At 51.2% G+C, this 22,769-nt stretch overlaps 1 protein-coding gene across 1 annotated transcript in view; it reads right to left on the bottom strand.

Annotated features, from left to right (window-relative positions):
* Positions 1–4,825: 4,825 nt before the first annotated feature.
* The window catches only part of CTNNBL1 (catenin beta like 1), a 43,810-nt gene continuing 25,866 nt past the window's right edge, over positions 4,826–22,769 (bottom strand). Inside the window, exons 12-16 of the mRNA XM_065645603.1 lie at positions 17,183–17,280; positions 16,049–16,129; positions 9,962–10,099; positions 9,647–9,719; positions 4,826–5,077 (exon numbers count right to left, since the gene is read on the bottom strand). Coding sequence (XP_065501675.1) covers positions 4,989–5,077; positions 9,647–9,719; positions 9,962–10,099; positions 16,049–16,129; positions 17,183–17,280 — 479 coding nt within the window. The 3' untranslated portion in view covers positions 4,826–4,988. The remainder of the gene's footprint in view (positions 5,078–9,646; positions 9,720–9,961; positions 10,100–16,048; positions 16,130–17,182; positions 17,281–22,769) is intronic.

Raw genomic sequence — 22,769 nt, 5'->3', positions numbered from 1 at the left:
ATTGTTTTGAAATTCACCTTTTTAAGGGTTTGTATGGGGGCACCCTGGAGCTCAGCACCCTTCGCTCTGGGGCACAGCAGGGGACATGTTTGCTCTCCTGTCCTCACTGCCTGTCCACCCTGCAGCCACTCTCAGCCCCAGGGTGGCCGGTCCCACGTCCCCCACCGGTTGCAGAGCCCTCCGGGAGCCCATGAGCCGCCACTCGGATCCGCAGCTGCCGGGAGCAGATTGGGTTGTTCATCTCTCTGACGGGCAGAATAAACACCCTCCACATTGATACCGAGCTCATTTCTGAGACTTGTTTAGAGACTTGACAATCCCTGTACAAAAGGATTTCCTTCCACAGCTGAAGTCTGACATTCCTGCATTATTAGATTATTTGCAAAGGTCTGTGTGTGCTGCAGGAAACAACACGACCGACATCCAACACTACAACCTTCTCCTCCACAAATCATCCCGGGCACAATCCGCGGGAAACCCCGGTGGGCAGCGGCGGGGGGAGCTCTGGGGAGCGAATGTGACCCGGCCGCAGCACAACAGCGACAAATAACAACAGTAAATGAGCCGAGCAGGGAGGCCGGGCTGAGAGAGGGGAAGGTGGTGGGAACCCCTCCACACCCCAAAGGGCTCTGGGGTCACCAGCCTCTGCCCATGGCCGCCCACACACAGGGCGAGGTCACCCAGAGCACAGCATTCAGAAGAAAATGACTTGAGAAGAATTATTTCTTCAGAGAACAATTCATGCCCATTTCCAGTCCATTAACTCCCTCCTCCTCCTCCCAGAGCCCGTCCCAGGTTCATGGAGGGAAGTGCTGTCACCGTGTCAATCGCTTCAGCTGCAGTTCCCCCTTTCCAAACCAGTGTTTTAAAAGTCAAATGCAAAAAAACTCAATCCAAAAACCCAAACCAACCACCTCTTCCCTCTCCCGATTATTTACTGGCATACAAGAAAAGCCTTCCCTGAAAGCCGAGTCTTAAAAAAAACTATTAAAAAAAAAAAAATCAATAGTTTAAGTGACTTATTTGTGCTACTGAAGGTACGTTTCCCCATTTTGACAGTGCCTTTCTGTATTTAGTGCAGCCTGGGTCTCTCCACCAGGATCCCTACCAGGATGTCAGGAGATATTCCTCAGTCATCATTTACACTCATTTCTCCCCTTTTCAAGCAGCTCAGCCAGGAGTGGAGCTGGAGCTGGATCCAGTGTCACCCTGTGGCCATGGAAACGTCACCTGCGCCAGGGGAGGAAAGTCCTGCAACTGGGACCCGACCTGCACCGGGGTCCCACTGTCACCACCCATGACCACTGCAGGGCCGGTGGCACCGTCCTCTGCCCCCTCCCTCTCCCACCAACACCCCCAGGACTCAGCCAGCAGAGCCCCGACCATCCTTGGGGAGGACCCGGCCCGGGCGAACCCCACCGGGTGACTGTCCGTGCCAGAGGAAGCTGATGGCTCTGCAAACTGGGGACATGGGGACAGCATCTCCCAGTCCCTCACTGTTCTTCTTTCCAAAGGCTGCCCGGAGCAGTGCCCTGGCAGAGCCCCGATGCCGGGGTGATGGGCTCCTGGGGGGAGCTGAGCCCCGACCCGGTGGGGGGCTGGGGGCGAAGGGCGACACTCCTGCTGCAGAACCCCCTCCCCTCTCCTTTCTCTCAGTGCAAGTTTCCCACCTCCCCATCACCTGAGTGCCTCATCAATCATGTTCCCTCTAATTAATGTCCAATCCACCTCCTTAGTCAAATCTGTTTACGATCAGAGACAAGAAAACACGACCCAAGGAGAGGTTCGGTGAATGCTGCTCACTCCTCGCAGGCTCCACGGCCCCCAAACCACAGCCGACAGCCCCCAGAGCGCGGGCAGCAGCGGGAGCACCAGCCCAAACCCCCAGGGCTCTGCCCAGCCACCCCCCTGGGCGGGTTTCAGCATCCCCCCCAACAGGAGATCTCCCACACCCCAAGCCCGGGAGCCACCTCGGGCGGGCACAGGAACCAAACGGTGGCTTGACGTGCCGAGGGCTCCCAGACCAGCCAAAGCCACCCGGCTCCCGCCACCTCGGAGACGTCCCCGCAGAGCCCCCCTGGTGCTGTGGGGTCTGCGTTACTCCCGCTCCCAAAAGCCAACAGCAATGCTGCCGCCCCTGAGCTCCAGCTTGGGGTCAAAAAAATCAGATGGGGTTAAACCAGGGAACAAACCCCACTGTCCATCCACAACCTACAAATGCTTCATTAAGAAAACATGTTATTAGCTCAACCCTTTTATCCTCCCCCAATTACAATACTCACATCCACACAGCTGCTCAGGCTCATGGTGCCCGTCCTCAGAGCTCCGAGGCTCCTCTGTGCTGCTCAGTGTCACCACAAAAAGGAGCTGGCCTGCAGCAGCACGTTAGGCTGATAATTACCTTAATTATTAATAGTGGGCCCAGGTGGGCAGCACAAGGACCGAGGCAGAGGACCTGGTGCCTGCGGTCAGGGCGCAGGTTTTGGCGATGCTGGGGGCTCCCCTGGCCACAGGAGGGGCATGAAGGGACCCCCCAAACCCACCCAGAGTGCAGCTCAGCTGCCACGGCCCAGACCGACATCCCCGTTTACTGGTCATCGCCCTCGCCCAGTGCATCTCCTGCTGCTCACCCAATTCCATTATTTCCTGCTGACAGTATGTCTGGAGCAGGGATTTCTCCAGGCACAAGCACTGGGAGTAGCAACACTAGCGCAGAGGTCCCCGGAGTTGGGGGACAGGAGGGAGCGGGGGTCCAACCCCTGTCTGTGCCGGGACGCTGGGGAGCAGACCCCGATGCCACACCCGGGTCACCAACACCCACCAGGCCCCAGGGATGCTAAAGGGGTTTTTTTGTGCTTTACTGCGGTTTTGTACAATTTAACAGGTTTCATCCATCCCAGACAGGGCAGGGACCATCGGGCAGAGGATCCCAACTCCTGTGCACTGGGGTTCCTCCTCCTGAAAGAGTCTGGAAATTAGGAGAGAATAATCCATCATCCACCTTGTAAAAGCCTGACCTGCAGTAACAAGCTCTGTGCTAATTCCTCAGCAGCATCTGGAGCATCCTTGTTGACGAGAGATGCCACGGCTGGGTTGTGCTCAGGTAAGCATGGGCAGTTGGGCTTTTTTAATCCCTGCAAATATCTCCTTCGGCTCATGAGTAAAAATAAGTGACAACCCTCCTGCAAGGCTTCCTGCCCCCCAGCCTTCCCACCAGTTATCCCCACTCCAGGTGGGAAAGTGGGGACAGCACTGACCACTGAACCCAGAGCAACACCGAGACCTGTCCCTGCTGCCCTGGGTCCAGCAAACCCGCACGGCCTGGCACTGCCACGGCACAGCCCCAGCACCACCGCCACGGCACAGCCACAGCACAGCCACCACAACAGCACCACCACGGCACAGCCACCACCATGGCACAGCCCCTGCACCACCACCGCCCCGCGTCGGTTCCTCCTCCGCTGTCCCTTGACCAGCGCTGTCAGACAGAACCACAGCTCAGCTTCCAGGAGGAAAACCAGAGACCCACTCTGACCACAAACCCCGCCTGTGCTGTGGAAAGGGAACAATTCTAAGACTCAAAGTAAAAAAACAAACACATCTGAAAGATAAAGGAGAAAACACCTTTAAGGGAGGGGGTTAAAACAGAAGAAAGGAAGAATTCAAACAACCTCTGCAACAAAAACGTATTTTTGCAGCTTTTTGTGGCGGCTGAAACCTTGACTTCCATGTTGATCCCCTGAATAACAGTGTTTGATGGCGCCCAGGCCAGCAGTGCCTACGCACTCATGATTGAAAGAAGCCTTTAAGCTTCCCTGACAATGCATTTTTCTTGGAGATAAAAAATGAATGCTGCCAGCATGCAAATCTCTCTAAATTAGGCAAGGCCCAGCTTGCTGGAGCTGCGATGTTTTGTGATGACAGTCATTAACTTCAGCAGAAGAAAAGAGGATGCAGGAAAATATTCTCAGCTCCTTCTCGTCCCAGCTGGGAGTGGTGGCAGGGCACATGGTGGGGTCTGGCACATGGTGGGGTCTGGCAGGCCGTGGGGTTTGGACGTGGTGGGGTTTGGCACGGGGTGGGGTTTGGCACCAGCCAACACCCAGAATCACACTGCACGTGCAGAGGGTGATGGGACCGAGCTGCGCTCTGCACCACTGCAGCCGGACGGACAGAGGGACATCACTGGGTCCTTGTGCAGCTCCCCGACCACCGGCGGCACGAGCAGGTTCTCCGTCAGGGAGATCGCTGCTGTCACGAGCCACACGCCCCGTTCCAGAACCGTTACACTGATTTTCTACAGAACAAGCACAGCCAAGACCCAAAGCCAACTGCGAAAGAAGTCAGTGGAATTCGGGCATGTTATTGATCACTTACCTCCCTCAGCTTTGAGCAGGACCTGGCCAGTGGCTGCAGCATCTCTGGCTGTGCCAGGACCTGCCTTTGATCCCCACTCACCTCCGGGAAGATGCAGCAGGAACAGCTGATGTGGCGGTTCCTGGTGTCCCTCAGCCACTGCAGAGCAGCCAAGCTGGACACAAACCAGTGCCTCAGCCTCCCTAGTCTGTGTCAGCACAGTGGGTTGTGTGTTTTCATTAAATGCTGAGCTGGAGTAACTTGCTCACAAGCTCCTGAGCTCCCTGGGCAGCTCCCTTCCCCCTCCCTCTGCTGCCTGCAGAACTGTGCTGGTTACACCGACCGCTGCACGCTGACTTGGGGGGAAAAAAATACGTATAAAAAAGGAAAAATCTTGAGCTGCCCTACTACAAGGTACGCAGCTGCAACCCTACTCACAGCAGACTACTTAAATAACAAAAACAAGGGATTTAAAAAAAGCAAACTATCTTTAATATCTCCAAAACCCCATTTGGAAGCAGTTTCACAGAAACATCACTTCTATCGTGCAATCAAGAGTGGAGGAGGCAGCAGAAGGAGGGAGAACCGGACACCGCATCCTCGGGGGCAGACATGGAATTTGGCTCCGCATCTCAGAAATTCTCCAGCAGATCCAGGATCCGCTTCTGCTCGCTCTCCCGAAACTCCTGGTTCTTCCCGTCCCCGATGTTCTCCGCGTACTCTGCGGGGGAGAGAGCACAGAAAACAGATGCTAATCAACCATGGGCAGCTTCTCCTGCAGCTGTCACAGCAGAATCGAAATCTACGTCCACTGCAAACAGCTGAATGGGAATTTATGCAAGGAGCACTGATGGGTTTTCTCCCCATCCCCGAGGTTAAAGCTTTGCCTAATAAACATCCACTGACTCCTCATTAAAAGCTTCTGTAGCAAACAGAGATTGTAGCAGGAACATCCAGCTCTTGTCACCAAAGAGCACAAGGAACCTGAATGGACACCAGCACCCAGAGGCGGTTCCTGTGCCCATGCCCGTTCCTGTGCCCGCACCTGTTCCCTGAACAGTCATATCACTGGCTTCTCTCAGACAAGAGATCCCAGCCAGCCCTGGACAGACGGGCTTTCCGGGTCACTGTTAACATTGAACATCGTCAGGTAAGGTCAGGCAGGGACCAGCACACAACTGTTAAACATTCCTAACCCTCGGTTTAACCTGTCTGTTGGCCAAACATCTTAAACGAGGATTTTTGTCAAGTGGAGACGGTTCCTCAATCTACAGCTGCTTTTAACCCATCTGGAAGAAAACACACCAATTCAGATTTAACTACAAACTCCATGTCTTCAGGCAGAGAACACCAGACCCTGCTCAAGGACTTGCCCATCCACAGACACAACAAAACACCGCGGAATCAAAAATCTCCTCCTGGCACCCACTGAAAGCCGGCAGCTCCCGTCCCCGTCCCAGCTCCATCCCTGTCCTGTCCCAGCTCCTGTCCCTGTCCCGTCCCAGCTCCTGTCCCTGTCCCAGCTCCTGTCCCTGTCCTGTCCCAGCTCCCTCCTTCCTGCAACCAGAACCTGCATATTCGAAGATGGTTCAAAAAGAAAAAATAAAAAGCAGGTTGTGAGCTGTGAAAGCAAGGAGCTGAACAAATCTTAGTAAATCAGGAGCAGACTGCCTGGTTAGACAGCGTTCTCCAGCCTCCGCCTTCTCGCATTCTTTCCCTTCTTCCTAAACAAACAGAACAGCTTGTATTCAGCATCTGAATAGTACGTTACTGTGAAAGTTTGCTTTAATATTTATACGTTCAGCATTGCTACATGCTTCTGAGCTCCATCAAAGCCTTTATTATAAGAGCACTGAAAAGAGTGAGGACGGGCAGAAGTTGGCTGCTGTGGGAGCGTTCCCTCCTGCGTGCACTCTCAGTGTTCAAGACGCGCAGCTCTTTGCCAGGGAGAAATCCCTTTCGTGTTTATACACTGCCACAGCCCCTGTACCAGAGCAGCAGTAACGCCGGGTTTGCTGATGCCAACCCCAGCTCCTGGCTGTGTGTGGGCTGAGCTGGCAGCACCGCGGCGCAGACAGCGCTCCCGCCCAGCTGCGGCACCGCCAGCGTGCCAGAGCATGGCTCCTCAGGGACCCCAAGTGCCAACGTCACTGCCTGTCCCCCGACCCATGAGAGCACTCGCACCACAGCAAGACACAGATTCCTCTGATCTTGCCCAAAAGCTCAGCAGTCTTCTTTCTAAACATTTAAGCTTCGTAAGACTGAAATCCCAGTGACTCGCAGGGCAGACTGTTTACTGGGTTACCAACTGTCGCTAATGCCGATTTGAAGAGACCAAATAAAAGCCCTAGAACTGGGCTTAAAAAAAAAAATCTCTGACTGAGGTTTTATGTATTTACCTTTTTATTTAAAATTCCACCACTTCAGTGAGAGAGCAAAACCATCAAGGTAAGCTCCCCCTGCCAGCACTTAAACAGAGCTTCCACATTGCTGTAGCTACACAAAGGGAAAGGACCTGAGATTGGTTTCCGCTTCATTAGACAAAATACAACGGTTACAGAACAGTAAAAATCAATAGGGAAATACTGAAGCTTGTAATGGATATTGGAAGCTCTGAAGCCGGCACGCAGGGAGGGAGCACAGGCCAGTTTAGCACCGTCTCAAACACACCTGCCTTTGCTGTGCGGTTACGCTGCTAACAGCTCTGGTTTGTCACACTCAGCAGTTATTCCACCTCCCCAGCTCCCTGATGTGCCAGTTCCCTTCACCAAAAGCAGAGGCTGAACCCGGCATCGCCTGTTGGTACCTCTGGAGAAGGGCCAGGGCTGATCCCCGGGTCAGATGGAGCACACACCGTCCCCTCAAGTGCCGAGTGTCACGGGTCACAGCTCTGAGCCACCACGCGTCCCCAGCGAGGGACAGGGACCAACACAGACACCACGAGCTGCCGTGAGGACCAGGCTCCATCCCAGAGACATTCCCCAGCCAAGGCTCAGCCGTGCTCTTCCAAAGGACAAACCAACTGCCCCCTTGCAAGTAACGCTTGATCTTCCAGAAAAAGGAGCTGCGGGAGGAGCAGTCAGCCCAAAGAAACACGCTTAACGAGCCCTCGGCCATCCCTGCCTGCTCCTCGTGAAAGCCCCACCGTAAGGAAACGGGCTTGCTGCCGCGCTTGCATCCTAAGTAATGCTGAGCAACCCCGGGGGATCCATCAGCTGTCAGGTTGCCAGAGAAACATGGAGAATATGTAGGCCATAAAAACCAAACTAAAAACCAAGCACCTAATTAGTATGCAAAAAATAGAAAAAAAAACCTGAACAAGAGCAAAACACTGAACGAAAAGTAAAAATAAACCAGGCCTCGTCTGTCCTGAGAGCAAGTTGGAAGGTGCCCCGGAAACGTGTCAGCCAAGGCTCAATGCTCCCGACCTGCCAGTCACTCGGAACACAGTCCTACAGCTCAGACACCAGCTATGATTCGGAAATCCCTGCAGGAACACTCCAGGGACCACAGTCAGCCCAGCAAACAGCCCTGGACAGGCACAAATGTGTCCGTGGGGCACTTCTGCCAAAAGATGGTGAATCTACAGTGACAACATACTTGGACATAGAAGTGTAAGTACTGAAAAACTTGAGTTTCACCAGCGCAGAGCTCAGGTGAGCTCAGTGCTGCTCCTGCCTGGCAGGAACCTCCCAGACCCCACTGCAGGATTTCACAAGGGCCCACCAACAAATTGATCTCTGAGGTCACTGACAATTGTGGCAGCAAAAGCCTCTAAAACTGGCATGCATGAGAGTTGGGGAAAGCGAAGACAGAGCCCCAAATACTGTGTCCCTCACTTGTATCTTTAACGTGCCACATGTGGCCTCTTCAGGTAGAGAACGTGTTACTGCCGAGAGCACCAACCTGCCATGCAACTCACAGCTTGCAGCGCACAACAAAACCACTGAAAAAGGTTCAAAATGCAAGGCACGGCTTGTGAAAGAAAGAATCAGATGAAATTCTAATGCAGCTGTCCTCCAAAGAGCTTTATGTGTAAATCACCAAACCAAAGACATGAACGTGAGGTGTGTAAATCCAGCCAGATGTGCAGACAAATCCCTCGGGCACCCGTGGCCCAGGTCAAGCATGGCAATCTGCGCGCGGCTGTGAGCCATGCCCTGTGCTGGAAGTGCATGGGCTGGAGGCAGAACTGTCAAGCATCACAATTAAAAGCAGAAAAGACATCCTACCCAGTTCCTCTGCTCATCAGCAGGCATTAACCTGCACTTGCTGGCAAAGGACAAGGGCCAAAGCGATTGCCTGTAGCTGCAGGAAATTTCACACTGTCAGAAAATCGCTCTCAATTTTGTCACACCAGCCATCCTTCTGATCCCCTTCTTTCCTGCTTATGAGAAGGGAGAAAAACGACAGGATCTGCAAGACAAAAGATGCCTGTACCTGCCAGTGTTCGGGGGAAGAAAAGGCCAGCAGAACATCGCTGTGATTCCCAAAGCAAGCAGAGCATTCAAACCAGCAGAACTCATAGCCCAGCGCCCTGGAGCCACTGCCAACCTGCCCGTCTGTCCAGGGGAGGAGAGGGAGACACACTCCCCACCCTCCCTGCCCTCAGCACAGCCCTGGGGAGCAGAACAGCCCCACAGCCCCAGACGCAGCTCGGGGGCAGCAGGTCCTGGTTCTGTCCCTGTCCCAGCCCCGCTGGCTGCTCTGCTGAAGGACAGCGGGCTACAGGGGACAGCCACAGCTCAAATCAGCATCGCTCTGATTCAACATAAGCTTTAAAAATAACAAGCAGTACTTTAAAACTGGGATCGCAAATCACAACAGCTACATTTTAAAGCTACAGAGGATACTTTAATGCTATAATCCATATTAATCTGACACTAAGAACAAGACAAATACACCATGGATACTAATACGGTGCAGATGGTGAAGTGCGGGGCCATGTTAATGAAAGATGAGACTCCGCTGTTCTCATCTCTAGAATGCATGTACACTCCCCTTAAATATTTACTCTAGCGTTCATGTCGGCAGTGAGTTCCAGGCAGGCTGAGCTGATGGCAGCACTCAGCGCCGTGCTGCTCCGTGACCGCACACAACACGAGTGTCCTGGTGCGGTCACGCGTGGCTCTGTCAGGGTGACAGCAGCCCTGCCCTCAACTCAGCACGGCCCAGCCACGGCTGGAGACACCCATGAAGTCATGGAGAACCCCGTGTGAGGGGTCATCCCACCAAGGAATGGCCAGGCTGCCCTGGCAGAAGAGACACACAGAGGAAGATCTCAACTCACCCTTTAGGATGTGTCGAACAATTTTAATGGAGCTGCCTCTCATGTTTAGAATCTGATGGACTCTCTGACGGATCTGATGGGGGACAGGAAAGAGAAGAAAGTAATTTCCAACACAATACAAAACCACACACACCTGCTTGATCCCATTGAGGGGAGAGCAGAAACCCTGAGCACCACAAAACCTGGCTCAGCCTCGCCAGTCCCCAACCCAGAGCAGCTCCGCAGAGACACCCAGGCCATGTCTGCAAGGACTGAGTCTTGTCCATACCACGGATGGAAACCCGGATGATCTGCCAGCCTTGGGTACAGCTTTACCTGGGGAACGTTGGCATTACAGATCTCTGCCATGATGTAACAAATGAGCTGCAGAACAAAGAGACCGGCATCCAGGCGACGGAGATAGAATTCGTCTTCCATGTCATCATCTATTATCTCTCCCCGACGCACCATGTCCTGTAACGCAACACAAAGGAAAGGTGTGATGACTGTCTCTCAAAGTGGCAAAATGTTGGTGATGCTTGTGGTTTCTTAAGAAATGCTTTGTTCCCCAAAACATTAACATCCATATATTTCTCTCCAAAGAAGTACTTTTAATAATTCATTTAAATTCACAAAACATTTCATTCAGTTTTGAACAAAGTTTTGCCTTTGCTGGTTGTGAAGTGTGTCCATCTGCAAGTTAAAATTCTAATTTAAACATACAAATTACATTTCTAAATTGAACTATTAGAGACTGTGAATATGGAACAAACCAGTGTTTCTTATTTATCAGTTCTTGTCAAAACGGAACAAACAGCTGCTCTTTCACTGGCCATTTGAGGGTGCTGTTAAGCAGTGCAGAACACAACTCTAGCAGGCTCCAAGGCCTATCAGGCTTCCAACTTCATTATTAACTGATCAATGAGAAAACAGGTCTGACAATTCTGCTCAAGCCCGGCTTTGCCAAGCCCAGCCTTGCTCTGTGTGAGGAGCAGCGGGGCCCAGCAATGGCAACGGGCTCAGAGCAGCTTCCCTGCAAGCGGCCGCGTCACCCGCTGAGCTGCCACCACCTTCCTGGGGACCGGCAGTTAAAATAACTGCTGCCATGTCTGATCATCTGCATTTTGGGGGTTGTTTTTTGGGTTTGTTCTTGAACAAAGGCAGCAGCTGTCAGGCCTGCCCGCTTGCTGCAGCCTGTGTGATTGAGGATGCGGCGCCGGCAGGTGTGTGCGGGCACGGAGCGATATTTCCTCATTAGAGCCAGCAGAGCCAACACCGGCCCTGCAACGCACAGCAAGCGCTTCCTCGGGGCACACACGCAAGGTCACCGGCACCAAAGCTGGTCCAGGCTCCTGAATTCTCCTGTTCCGTCAAGCCACATCCCAGCATCGAATTTAAGTAGAGTCTTTCAGGCACAAGAAGGAAAATGAGCCCAGTGCACTTGCCAGCACAGAGAGTGCAATGGTGCCCACCACCCAGAAACCATGTCCAGTGACTCGGTGCGGCTCACACCAGCTCCTGAGAGGGGACACTGCCGGTCATGAAACGCTTCTCCTTCCTCCTGGAAATCTAGCTTGCCAGTGAAAGAATAGGTCAGGTTTAAAACACAATGCCTAGTTACCAATGCCATAAAGTCAATGGCTTTGGCTCCAATTCAGGATGCTCCAGCATCAGACCCTGCAGATTCCAGCCTTTGCACAACTGTCATTTGCGCCAGGTTCTCAAACCCCAGGCACAGGCACAACTGGGCGGGACTGGCACACCAGCTCTTGCCAGCAAAAAGAAAAATCCAATTTTGCGCAAGGAGTGAATTTTCTCAGCCTGCATCCATGCCAAAATTGCTTGAATCTGATCAAATCTGATCTCTAAAACTAAACAATGTTGAGTCTGGCTAGCAAGAGATCGGAATATTGACTGAAATACCAAAAAAAAAAAAAAAAAAAAATTCAAGAAAGATGAGAAGGCACTCACTCCTGAACCGCTGCTCCCCCTGCTCACCACACGCACTCTTCTCAGCAGCGCTAAATTCCTGAACAGAAAACACCACCAGGGCAGGACTGGAGTCTCTGGAGCAGAAACAAAGCGCGTCTCTGCTCTGCATTCCAGCCCAGCAACCGCAGGAGCTGAAACAGGCAACTGCTGCCTTGATTACAGAGAGGAGGCAGCACTTTAACAGCCCCTCTCGACAGAGAAGCAAGATTATTTTGTGCCAGTAAATTAAGCAGATATGAATTAGAAGACAAGTACAGTTTTAAGGCACCTTTTCACAGCCTTTTTTTTTTTTTTTTAAACCACAACCACCCTTTAAATGCTAATCTGCCTCCCAGTACAGTGCCAAACAGCCACCTTCCCACTTTGTCTCTCTCTGCAAGCTGTCACGTCGCTAACCTCCAAATGAGCACTCCAGTGCCATTTCTAATCTGCCAGCAATATGTGCTGAGGTGCCCCTTGCTGATGGGAGAAGACAGCAATAAGATGGGCTTCTGTGAAGCTAAAATGAGCTTCTCTCACACTAATGAGGCAGGACTGACAGGCCTCAGGGTGTCAAATAGAGACTGGAAACCTGAAGACACACCAGCTCTGCTGGTGCCGTACAAGAGATCACATCAGCTCCAGTCGCTGGAGCAGAGCCCGGAGCTGCTCCTCACCCTCCCGGTCCCTCCTGCACACAGCACTGGGCAGGGAGTGGGGACCGGATTGCCAGCGACAAATCCCACTAGGACCCCGTGTTTGCTGCCACGCCGGTGGGACAGCGAGGCCACGGCCTGTCACTGCAGAGGGGAAAGGGAACGGCCACGCACGGAACCAGCTGCCACCTGGGCCCCTGTGCCAGGTCAGCCCCTCTGCCCTCACTGCTCTGTTGGGGCTGCTGGGGACAGGCAGGTGACACCTGCAGACTGCAGGGAACAGCTCAACTCCAGGTCATCGCTGAGCCCTCGCTCACAAAGGGACGGAGACTTGCAGCAGGAGAGCAGCGAGGAGAAGCCCTGGGGGAAACCAGCCCCTGGCAAGCAGAGCTGCCCAGGGCCACCTGCTCACAGCTGCCGGCTGTGACAGCGATGTCCCCTGCAGAGCACACACTCTTCATCAGAGCGACCACTGTTTTCCCTGGAACACGGCACGTCGGGACACAGCCCTGGCCAGGTCGTGGACCGCAGGCACCAGGTCACACCAAGGTGACCGAGAAGCTCTGAGAACCACACAAACCACCAGAGCCCGCTGCCACACAAAGGACTTTCTTCAGTTCTGCCTCACAAGCAGAAACATACTGGAATTTCTGTAAATTGAGACACCAACCTGCAAGAGCTGGAAAGTTCGTTGCGATTGCTACAAAGCAAACCACCACTTCCCAGTCAGGAGAAACAGCAGCAGCTCCTGCAAGGGCACAAGCTCAACGTCGGCAGCGAGAAACGGGCCCCACGTCAGGGCAGCTGTCTGAAGAGACCCACCAGGCTCAGCCCCAGCGTCCTAAGCTGAGCCTAGCCGGCCAGCAGCAGAGTCCTAAGCCAAGCCCAGCGGCCGCACGGCTCAGCACAGAAAACACGAACCTGCCAGCTGCAGAACCCACATGCCCTCCCCTCCTCAAGATCCAAGCTAAAGACTACCGCATCTCTCCGCAGCCCACGGCCCAATGCTGTGTCCTGCCCTCAGAACCACTCAGGCAGTTCAGTTTATCTAAACCCGGCTGGAATGCTGGGCTCATGCACATTCCTGTTTCAATTATGCCAGTCTGCGGACATCGCTCTCGTGCCAGGAGTTCCACCTCTCCCTTTCAGTGACTTCACTGTAGCACAATTAGCATGTAATTTGTAAGTCATTACAGCGCAAAGTGTCTGGTGAGAATATTTTATGGAATAAACCTGCTGAGCATAATTTTATGTGGAATTACAAAAATATTAAACCGTCTCCTGTCTTTTCCCACCATCTTTAGAGATCACTAAGGCTATCGCTGCCACATGTAATTATACCTCATTTTAGAGAGAGTTAAAAGCTGTAGGATTTTGCACCCTTTCCTACAGAAAGAAGTAAAGAATTTGAGAATGGAACAAGACATTTTCTAGGTTTCATTAACTAAAAACTCTGAGAAAAGTGCTAAGACAGGCATCAGGTGTTGGAGACAAATGCTCACATGGACTTTGCTCCCGGGTTTCATGTGGCAATTAGGGTAATCACTAAGTTACCACTTTGGAATATATTCCCCAGACCCAGTGGGTGATGCTGGAAGGGAAGCTCTCCCTCCACATCCCGGCCCGTTTCACTCTCCAGGTTAAGGGTGCAGGTTCATTACAAGGGGCTCCAGAAATTCCCCCCTGCCTCCTGCCTCCAGCACCCCACACCTGCACGGCCACGGCTGAGGAGGAGGCTACACACAGATCACTACAATAAACCACGCTGAAAGAAAGAAAAAGGAAGAGAACTGCAAGAACAGGAGCTTCTTATGCCAGCTGCACTGCTACAGATAAAACCTCAGGTACGATACACTCCGTCATTCCCTGGATAATCAAGTTTTCACTTCTTGTAATGCAAGACTTAGCAGGATATTCTGTCCATCAGACTTGGATCTCATTCTCATCAGGACAGGCTGAGCCTGTAAAATCTCATCAGGTATCATTTTTCTTGGGGCAGGAAGAAAGGCGAGTATCTGTAAACCAGACCTTGGGGCGCAATGTCCCTACTGCCAGAGCAAGGTCAAAGCCCCCAGGTGACACAGCAGTTCCTAAGGGACCGAGTGTTTGTACCATCCACTTCAATGATTCATGTGCCACAATGAGAAATGCTAAAGTGCTCCATAAATCCTGTTCCAGGAGTGCCGGGAGCTAATGGACAGAATGAGGGCTCTGGGTCCTTCTGCGTGGGGAAACCGCCTGAGCCACTTCAGATCTCAGCAGGTCGTTTCCCACTGACCGTTTGAGGATGCTACAAAACAAAGCAAACTGTAATTCTAAGAGTGTTCCAAGCACAGAATGAACCTCAACATCGTATTTCCTACATGTTGTGCCCAACATATTGCACAAGATGTTCCTGCCAAATCCTATTATTAGCTCTAATAGGAGTGGAGAACTGAGATCCATTTATTCACACCGCTCCGGCCCGCAGAGCCCTGCGGAGGGGCAAGCGCACGGTGCCCTTCTGGACACAGGAGGAAAACCTGAGCTTCTTGTGGTTTATCTTCTCTCCTGTATCAGTAACACGAATGGCTTAATATTATTAAAGACCTTCCACACGAGCTTCTTCACAAACTCCCTTCGCCCTGCTTCGTGCTGGCTGCTGGCTGCAGAGGTTCACACCTGCAGACGGGATTGAGGGCACACGCACAGGCTCCATACGCTGCATTTCAGGGCTCTGCACAGCAGCGGCCCCTACGCCACAACACTTCGACCAGAAAAATCCATTCTGGTCTCTGAGTTCTAAAACCCACACACCAACACTGAAACGTAAAGAATAAATGATTTGTCGCTCTGTTCCAAGGAGGAGGAATGGAGCACGGAGGGATCACAGGAAAGGGTAAAGGCTGGTTGTCTTCAGGCCACCGTTCAGTTGTGAAGCTGCAGCTGTCCATATGGAGCGCGCACGCTGGCAGCAAACGCAGCCCCATTCATCATTCAGCCCATGCCTCTCCGATGCCCTCAGAACGTTTGCCGGTGCCCAGAGAAGCGGCCTTGGCCACGGGCAGCCAGTGCTGGCCGGCGCCTGGCAGGGGCCGAGCCCGTGGCACACTGAGCTCGCCCACGTGCGGGGACGGCGGCTGCACTGATTACTCTCCGTCAGCGCTAATCAATCTCACACCCTCTTCAGTGCTGATACAGATAATCTTGTGGGAAGCCGGCCAAGCTCGCTAACAGCTCTGCAAGCTGCTTCCTGACTCCAGCAGCTCATTCTCGTTCAAAAAGTCTGTTCCAGCTCCAGTTCCAAGAAAGTGTGGTGTGGTACCAAGGCTCATGTCATTCAAAACGATTCGCTGCTGGTGTGCAGAGAGCACACCAGCCTTTGGCTGCAGCCTCATCTAACTAATCAAAATAGACATGTTCTCGCAGCTGATCAGAACTCTAAAGACCAGGGTAGGAGGCCTCGCACATTATCATGTAATTGTCTCTCTGCATTTCACTTACTCTCCATCTGCCAAACCAAGCAAGATTGCAGCCAAGTAAAAGTGAAGGCAAATTGAAGCACAGACTCAGGCTCTCCCAGTAAAATTCACTCTCAGAAAAGGCCAGAAGCACTCACTGTGGAGAAGCTCTCAGCTCGTTTTATCTGAGAGTAACTGGAGGCTGGCGAGCAGGGCAAGAAGAACCAAGAGGTGACAGCACAGGTCCGAGGGCCAGCTCACAAGAGTGACCTGGTCAAGCCAGGAGCTCTGTGCAGATGACATGCCTGTGCAGAGGTATCGTAGACACAAGCAGGCAGAACTTAGGCAATACATACGTGTTTCTCTCCATCAATCTTCTTATCGGCTGCCTGCATTGCATCCAGGTACTTAAAATACAGTTCCATCAGCCTGTCGACCTGCAAGGGCAGAAGAGAGAGACCTAAGCAAGAGAAAAGAACAATGCAATCATCTTTAATCCTTCATGCTATGTTGTTTTCCTCCCAGCTGCAGCCTTCACAAAGTAACAGGCAATTCTGTCACTCAGAGGAAGAAATACATTCCAGAAGGACAGAACAAGTGTTGGTCGGATGCACACGCTGAGTCTGCAGGCATTTGAACATAATCCCACATCACAATATGGTCTCGTCAGCTCCAGCTACAAGGCAGCAGCGGCGGCCCTGGCTCGCTCGCTCTCCTCTGCTGCCGTTCTCTGGTTCTCCCAGCTCCATCACAGACCCTTCTGCCGATGCTGTGAAGTGTGTCGGCCTGTTACAGCTCTCCTGCTCTCCTCTGAACTGCATTAGGCAACTGAAAGCCTGTCAACTAATGGGAAATTTTCTGCAGCTGGTAGCACAGGTTATGAAAAACGCCTTTAAGAGACACTAATGAGGAATACTAAGGAATCAGTATTTTTTCCCCAGTGACAGAATTTACAAACCCCTTGAGAATTACTGTTTTGCAAAAGCTGCTGTTTCTGTTTCACAGCTATTTGATCTATCCACCACCATGTAAATATTTTGGAAATAATTTCCCAGGGTAAACACCACTAAAGCGACACATTCTAGGAGAGGAATGGGGCATGTTAAACATGCACTATAGCAATTCCTAAACTCTCTGCAAAAGAGCTTGACCAAAAAACTGTCACCTTTGCACGCTGCCCAGGCTCACGGAGCCAGCACAGCACAGCCCCACACAGCACGTGTCACCGTACGTGACACAGGCTGGGAATCACTGCGGCCACACACTGGAGCACCAGGAACAAACACACATGATGTGTGTGCACATCAGGCATCGCCAGTTCTCCAGTTTGTAGGAAACAACATCAGCGGGAGAACAATGGCCTGTGAGAGCACAGGCTCTACAAATACAATAAGGGCTCTTCAGTAGCTCCAGGAGCATACAGGCACCTGCTGGTACCAAGTATCTGCCCAGTCTGGTACCCAGAGCCTCCAGACACACTCAACACTCACCTTCTCACTGTCATTCTCCGTGAATTTATTCAGCAACCGTGTCCTCTGCTGCCCTCTCAGGTTTCGCAGAAGGGAGGCCAGGATGGAACAGACATGTTCTGGAGATACAAAATGAAAATTGCATGCTGAGATCAGGAACAGGAGCTTATTTTCTCCATAACGTGCCATTAAATTTACTCCCAGTGCTCCTATGTGTAGCTATTGATAAGCGGAACGCTGGCTGCTCCCATGGCCGGGGAGCAGCGAGCCGTGTTTGCGGGAGCACAGGCAGCTCCTCACCCCGCAGCGACGGCTCCTCTGGCTCTGCTGCACCCATCCTGCTTTCTGCGGTGACCTGAGAAAAGCTCCTTACGTAAAGCCAAGCTCTGCTCCCGTTTGCCCTGGGCTGGCACCCAGGCTCCAGCTCCCCCATCCCAGCTGTGGGTGCAGCCGCTGCCCCTCCCCAGGGCTGAGGGACCCCGGACAAAGCCAGCGCTGTCGTGCAGGTGGCCGAGTTTGCCAAACAGGGAACGGGCTCTGACACAGGAAAGCTTGAGGAAGGAATCACTGTGCCAGTGGGCAGCTCCTGCAGAGACTTCACTGGTATTAGCTAGAGGAAAAAATCCTCAAACAAACCACTTGTATTTACAGAAAATCCCGTGGATTGAACATAAATGTGCCACAACAAACCAGAAACAATCAAATAAACATGTTCTACAGTCTCCTCCGTTGCTCTTGGGGTCATATTTTACAGCACGAACCTCAGAGCCAAGGAACAAGTCAACAGCACAAGCACACAAGAGCCAACACCGGTGCTCGTGTCCCAGCACAGCTGACAGAACCGAGCGCCTGGGCCTGCAGCAGCTGGTCCCCGATTGCCAAGTCACTGGTGTCACCTCCTGCCCACAGGTCTGCACTGAGCACAGACCTTCTGCTTTAGGTATCTCAATGTATTCCAAACGGTAACTTCTCCAAGATGTCCTTGCTTTAATCTTGCTGATTAGGACACAAGAACAACAATGGCCACAAACATTTCCTCACCCACAGTGGTGCGGAGAGAAGGAGTGTCAAGATTTGTTACTTTCAGAGAGGAAAATGCAACATGCAGAGGAAAGGTATCATCATCTTACTGCTGTCAAACCATCTTAACAGGCGTTTCCACAGTGCTGCCTGGCCCGGAGCCACGAGGAGCCTTGATGGATCACACTGGCATCCTAAGAACCAGCGACACGCATTTGCAGGGGATTCTCAGCACCCGCTCAAGCACCGTGACGCCGCTGCCCGGCCGCAGCACAGGTCCCTGTCCTGCACGGCAGCGAGCACAGGGGTGCGCACACCGCACACCCCGGTTCATTAGCTACTTATAAATGTGGCTTCCTCAGGAACAGATTTCTGCCCGAGGTGGTGTCAATTTGTCACGTTCCAAAGAGCCAGGGAGCGGTGCAGATAACAGGTTTATCGGGCAGCCGTTCCGTCATCACGACAGGATAACGCGGGTGAAGGATGGCTCAGGTTCCCGATGCACAGAAACAGCTACGCAACAAAAAACAACGCCAAATTAAGCGTCTACATTAAAAAATACTGTAAAAGCCTCCAACGTCCTTGCAAGATCCTATTTTCTTCAGGTGAAGAAAAGCATGACAAAAATTAAGACTCTTCTTTCAATACATCCCAGCAGATCCTCTGCTGTTATAGAAAGAAGTCAGCATTCTGTATTTCACACTATTTTTTCCCAAACTTTCTTTTTTCGGAAGCGTTTAGGAGTGTTGACATGGTATTTTAGTAGTAATATTCTCACCAGTGATATATCTTCATTGCTTTTTTCAATATTCCTTTATTAGGAAATGTATTTTAGCCATCGTTTTTGCTTTGGTGCTCATATGCAGACATTTATCCATTTCACCAATAAAATCTTTAAAACTACTGAGAAGTCTAAAGAAGCTGACATAGGTTTTTTAAGAATGAGGTTATTCTTCCAACATATCACTCCTGAAAACCCAGGCAAAGCAAACACCCAGCTGAGCCATGCTCAGCACCAATGGTTCCTTAATGGAACAACAGTTACCAGCTGGCAGCCAGGATGCATCAAAAATGATTTTTTTTTCATATCACCAGCCAAAAATCTCACAAATTTGCAGACATAGGAAGGCAGAGGCCAATTTTTCATTAGCAGGTAACTCTGTTTTCTGCCCTGTTGGCTGCTTCACTTGCATGTACCACTGCTGGCCAGGACACTGATGCTGCAGTGGCCACACCAGCCATGTCCCACCGCATCTGTCACCCTGCTGTGTCCGTCACCCCACCATGTCCGTCACCCCACCGCACTGAAGCCCCAGCCCCGTGTCACCAAGGGCTCCGGGGGGCCCGTCCCTCTCAGACAGGCACGAAGGCCTGAGAACGCCAGCGGTGTTTAAAAGTCCCTAATGAGATCGATCCCACCTGGGGCTGCATCGTGCGGAATACAGATTAATCTGCTCCACGCTGGCAGCTGCGGCAGCAGGAGGTCCTGTCACATCACACTCCTCTGCCGTCACCACACCCTCCTTTTCTGTTGTTTTTCACATTTCATCCTGCGGGACCCCACCTGGCGGGGAGCTCCCCATGTCCCGGCACAGACCAGGCCGTGTCCCGCGGGGCCGTGTCGGGTGCAGGACAGCGGGTGCTCCGGTGAACCCAGCGGAACACAGTGGCTCTAATTAGGAACAGGGAAGTGCCAAACATATACCTCTTTCAGAAACTTCTGCCCTTCCTAAGCACAAACCATATCAGTACTCCGCATTCTAAAAGACTGGCCCACTCAAGTATCTCAAAATATTTTGCCAAGGAAAATCTCATCTTAGAATACTGACAACGGTAAGAAATCCTGGTTTTACTGATGGGTAAAGTGGGGCCTGGAAAGGTTGAAAAAGCTCCGCACAATGCCCCAGGTGAGCTGACATTCAAGCATCATGCTGAATGTAAAACACAATTCTTTCTATCAACTGAGAAGGTTTATTTTTGTGATGTTCTTGTAACAGAGAATGCTAACTTTAATTGAGATAAATTTAACTCTGTACTCAGCATCATGGCTCATTCAAGTAACAGATTCCTGTCGTATTCTGGAGGGTTGATGGTAAAATAACAAATTGGCATAATAAAGTTCTGTTCAGCCAGACTGATGCCTTCCCTGGGTATTCACTCCAGACGACCCCCACATGACAAATGTTCGCTGCTGCTGGCACAGGGTGCTCAGTTGATAAAGACACTCTTTGTCAAACCATTTTTCTGTTGCTGCCTTTTCACTTCTCCGGGCCCAGGGAACTCTGCACAGGATTCACCTCAGGGCTTTGCTGCCTCTCAGTCTGGGCTACAGAGGACAAAGAGCAGATTTACTAAGAAACGGGTCTGCTGCTGTCGTTTTTTTAAAGGAAGCGTGTAGCTGAGTGTCTCCAAAAGAGGGTTCCGTACTGCAAGAGGGGAACAGGCACAACAGCCTTGGAAAGGGGCTGAGCTAATTCTCAGGTGATCAAATTAAGCATTCCTAAGTAGAACTGACATCCAAGTCCCAAGAAAGCATTTAAACGAAGATGACTTGGACAAACACCCTTTTACAACTCCCTAGAGTCTCCAGGTGACACACTGGGCTGCAGCCCCATCCCGCAGCACACGAGCCCATCAATGTGCAAACACCACCAGCCAGATCTTCAGACTTGGATCATCCTTAAAGACCCTTAAGAAATTTTCCCCTTCTTTTTTTCCTAATTACATAGTGTATATAAAGCATAAATACATGCAGTTTGAATTTAAATGGTTCACAGACTCCCTAGAGTAAAATAATTTTTAAACAGTGACAGTGTTTAAAACGTAGCTAACCAGCACTGGCACCTTTATGCTAGCTTTAAAAAAAGAGATAAATACATTATAGAAAAGCTATTTTTATCAAATTTAATCTGGATTCTAGATTTCTGTAACAAATAAAAGCCCGCTAAGTCACACTGAGATTTTGACATAGACATTAACGTTTTCCTGGCAGAAGACGATCATTCTAATTAATTTTGTTTTTAAACAGTTTGAACACGAGATAGAGTTTTTACAAGAAAAGGTGACAAGACTGAACATCAGCATTCCCTTTGATAGATCAATGAAGACAGCAGCATGTTTGGGGCTCTGATGGCCCAGAGGACACTGACTCCCAGTCACCCCCGGGCCGTGCAGCGTTTCCCTCGGACCCGGGAGCGTCACAGGATTCCTGGACCAACCCCAGCACCCCGAGCACAGAGTCATTAACAGTAAAACACACGCGGTGCCGCATGTACCCACATCAGGACAAGGGCCGCGCAGGCTCCAGGGGAATCCTGTGAAACATCTCAATTAACTCCCATCATTAGAAATTCAGTAACTCACTTGCCCAGCGATGCAAAACAAAGGAAATTGGCCTTACTACCACAGTGGTTTAGGGAGAGTTTATTTTAATAAAACTGATTTCTGGACTCATCTTAATGTCCTCCATTTCTCCTGAATATGAATGAGATGGAGGTACGAGAGGGAGCCTGTTTGCACGGATCACTCCATTCTCTTGAGGGCAGATTTGCTTTTTTTCCCTATCACAGAAACAGTCAGGAACTGACCCTGTGAGGGCTTTCCAGACTGGTACCAAATCCTCACAGCAGCCAAGACTTTCCACAGATGTCATCTGCAATCTCAAGACGAAGCAGACGAGACAGAGACTAACTCGCTTTCCCAAACCGAAAAATTCAGTCAGGGACGTGAGCCACAGACCCAGATCTCGACTCAGAAGCTCAAGCTTTCTCAGTAGGAATTAAACCATCTTGTTTTCATACTGTAAAGGAAGATTTCAAACCATCCCCTAAATCCACCATATAAGTGGAAACGCACTCTTTGCAATTTCATTGCACCAAACCCCAGTACCAAGCCGGGCTGGTTGGGTTTAGAGCTCCCAGTTTGCTGCCGTCTCCTTCCCGTTCCCCTTGGTTTGCTGCCAGGACGGATATCGGCAATTCTGACATCCACTCACACCTCTTCAGTTTTTGGCAATGTTCACCCTTTACAGAACTGAGATGAGGAACAAACTGCCACAAAACCTCAAGCATCACTGGCAGTATTTAAAGTTTCTTCCAAGATGCAGTCAATTATTAACCAAATGGAAAAGGTAAAGTCACCAGCAGTGGGAGGGACTGAGCTGGGGATTCAGTTCAGCAGAAGGTCCTGCAGTCATACTTCACAGCAGATTTCTGTTCAGAGTTTTCCAGGGGAGAAAGGAAAAGAATAGAAAAACAAAACAACAAAAAAAGCAACTTCAAAAGCCTGCAGTTTATTTCTGCAATGCCTGATGTTCATCGAGTCACACTTCAGCGCTCAGAGCCATGAAAACACTGCTTTTGAGGTGACATCTGTAGTTGCCTCATTACTCTTTTCAAAAGAGTTTTGCATCAAAGAGTCAGAGCTTCAAACAACAGACCCTACAGGAGTAAAATAACTTATTAACAGCACATGAAATGGAATCGCCAGGCACTGCTGCTACCTAAACAAGCAGGGCAAGCGTGTCACCAACAGCTGACGGTGACACTGACAGCGAGCAGCAGTCTGGACCCGAGCGCACCTAGGAGGT

Source organism: Caloenas nicobarica, chromosome 15 (genome assembly GCF_036013445.1).
Source record: "Caloenas nicobarica isolate bCalNic1 chromosome 15, bCalNic1.hap1, whole genome shotgun sequence".
Classification (NCBI taxonomy): Eukaryota; Metazoa; Chordata; class Aves; order Columbiformes; family Columbidae; genus Caloenas; species Caloenas nicobarica.
This window is presented reverse-complemented; position numbering and strand designations above follow the sequence as displayed.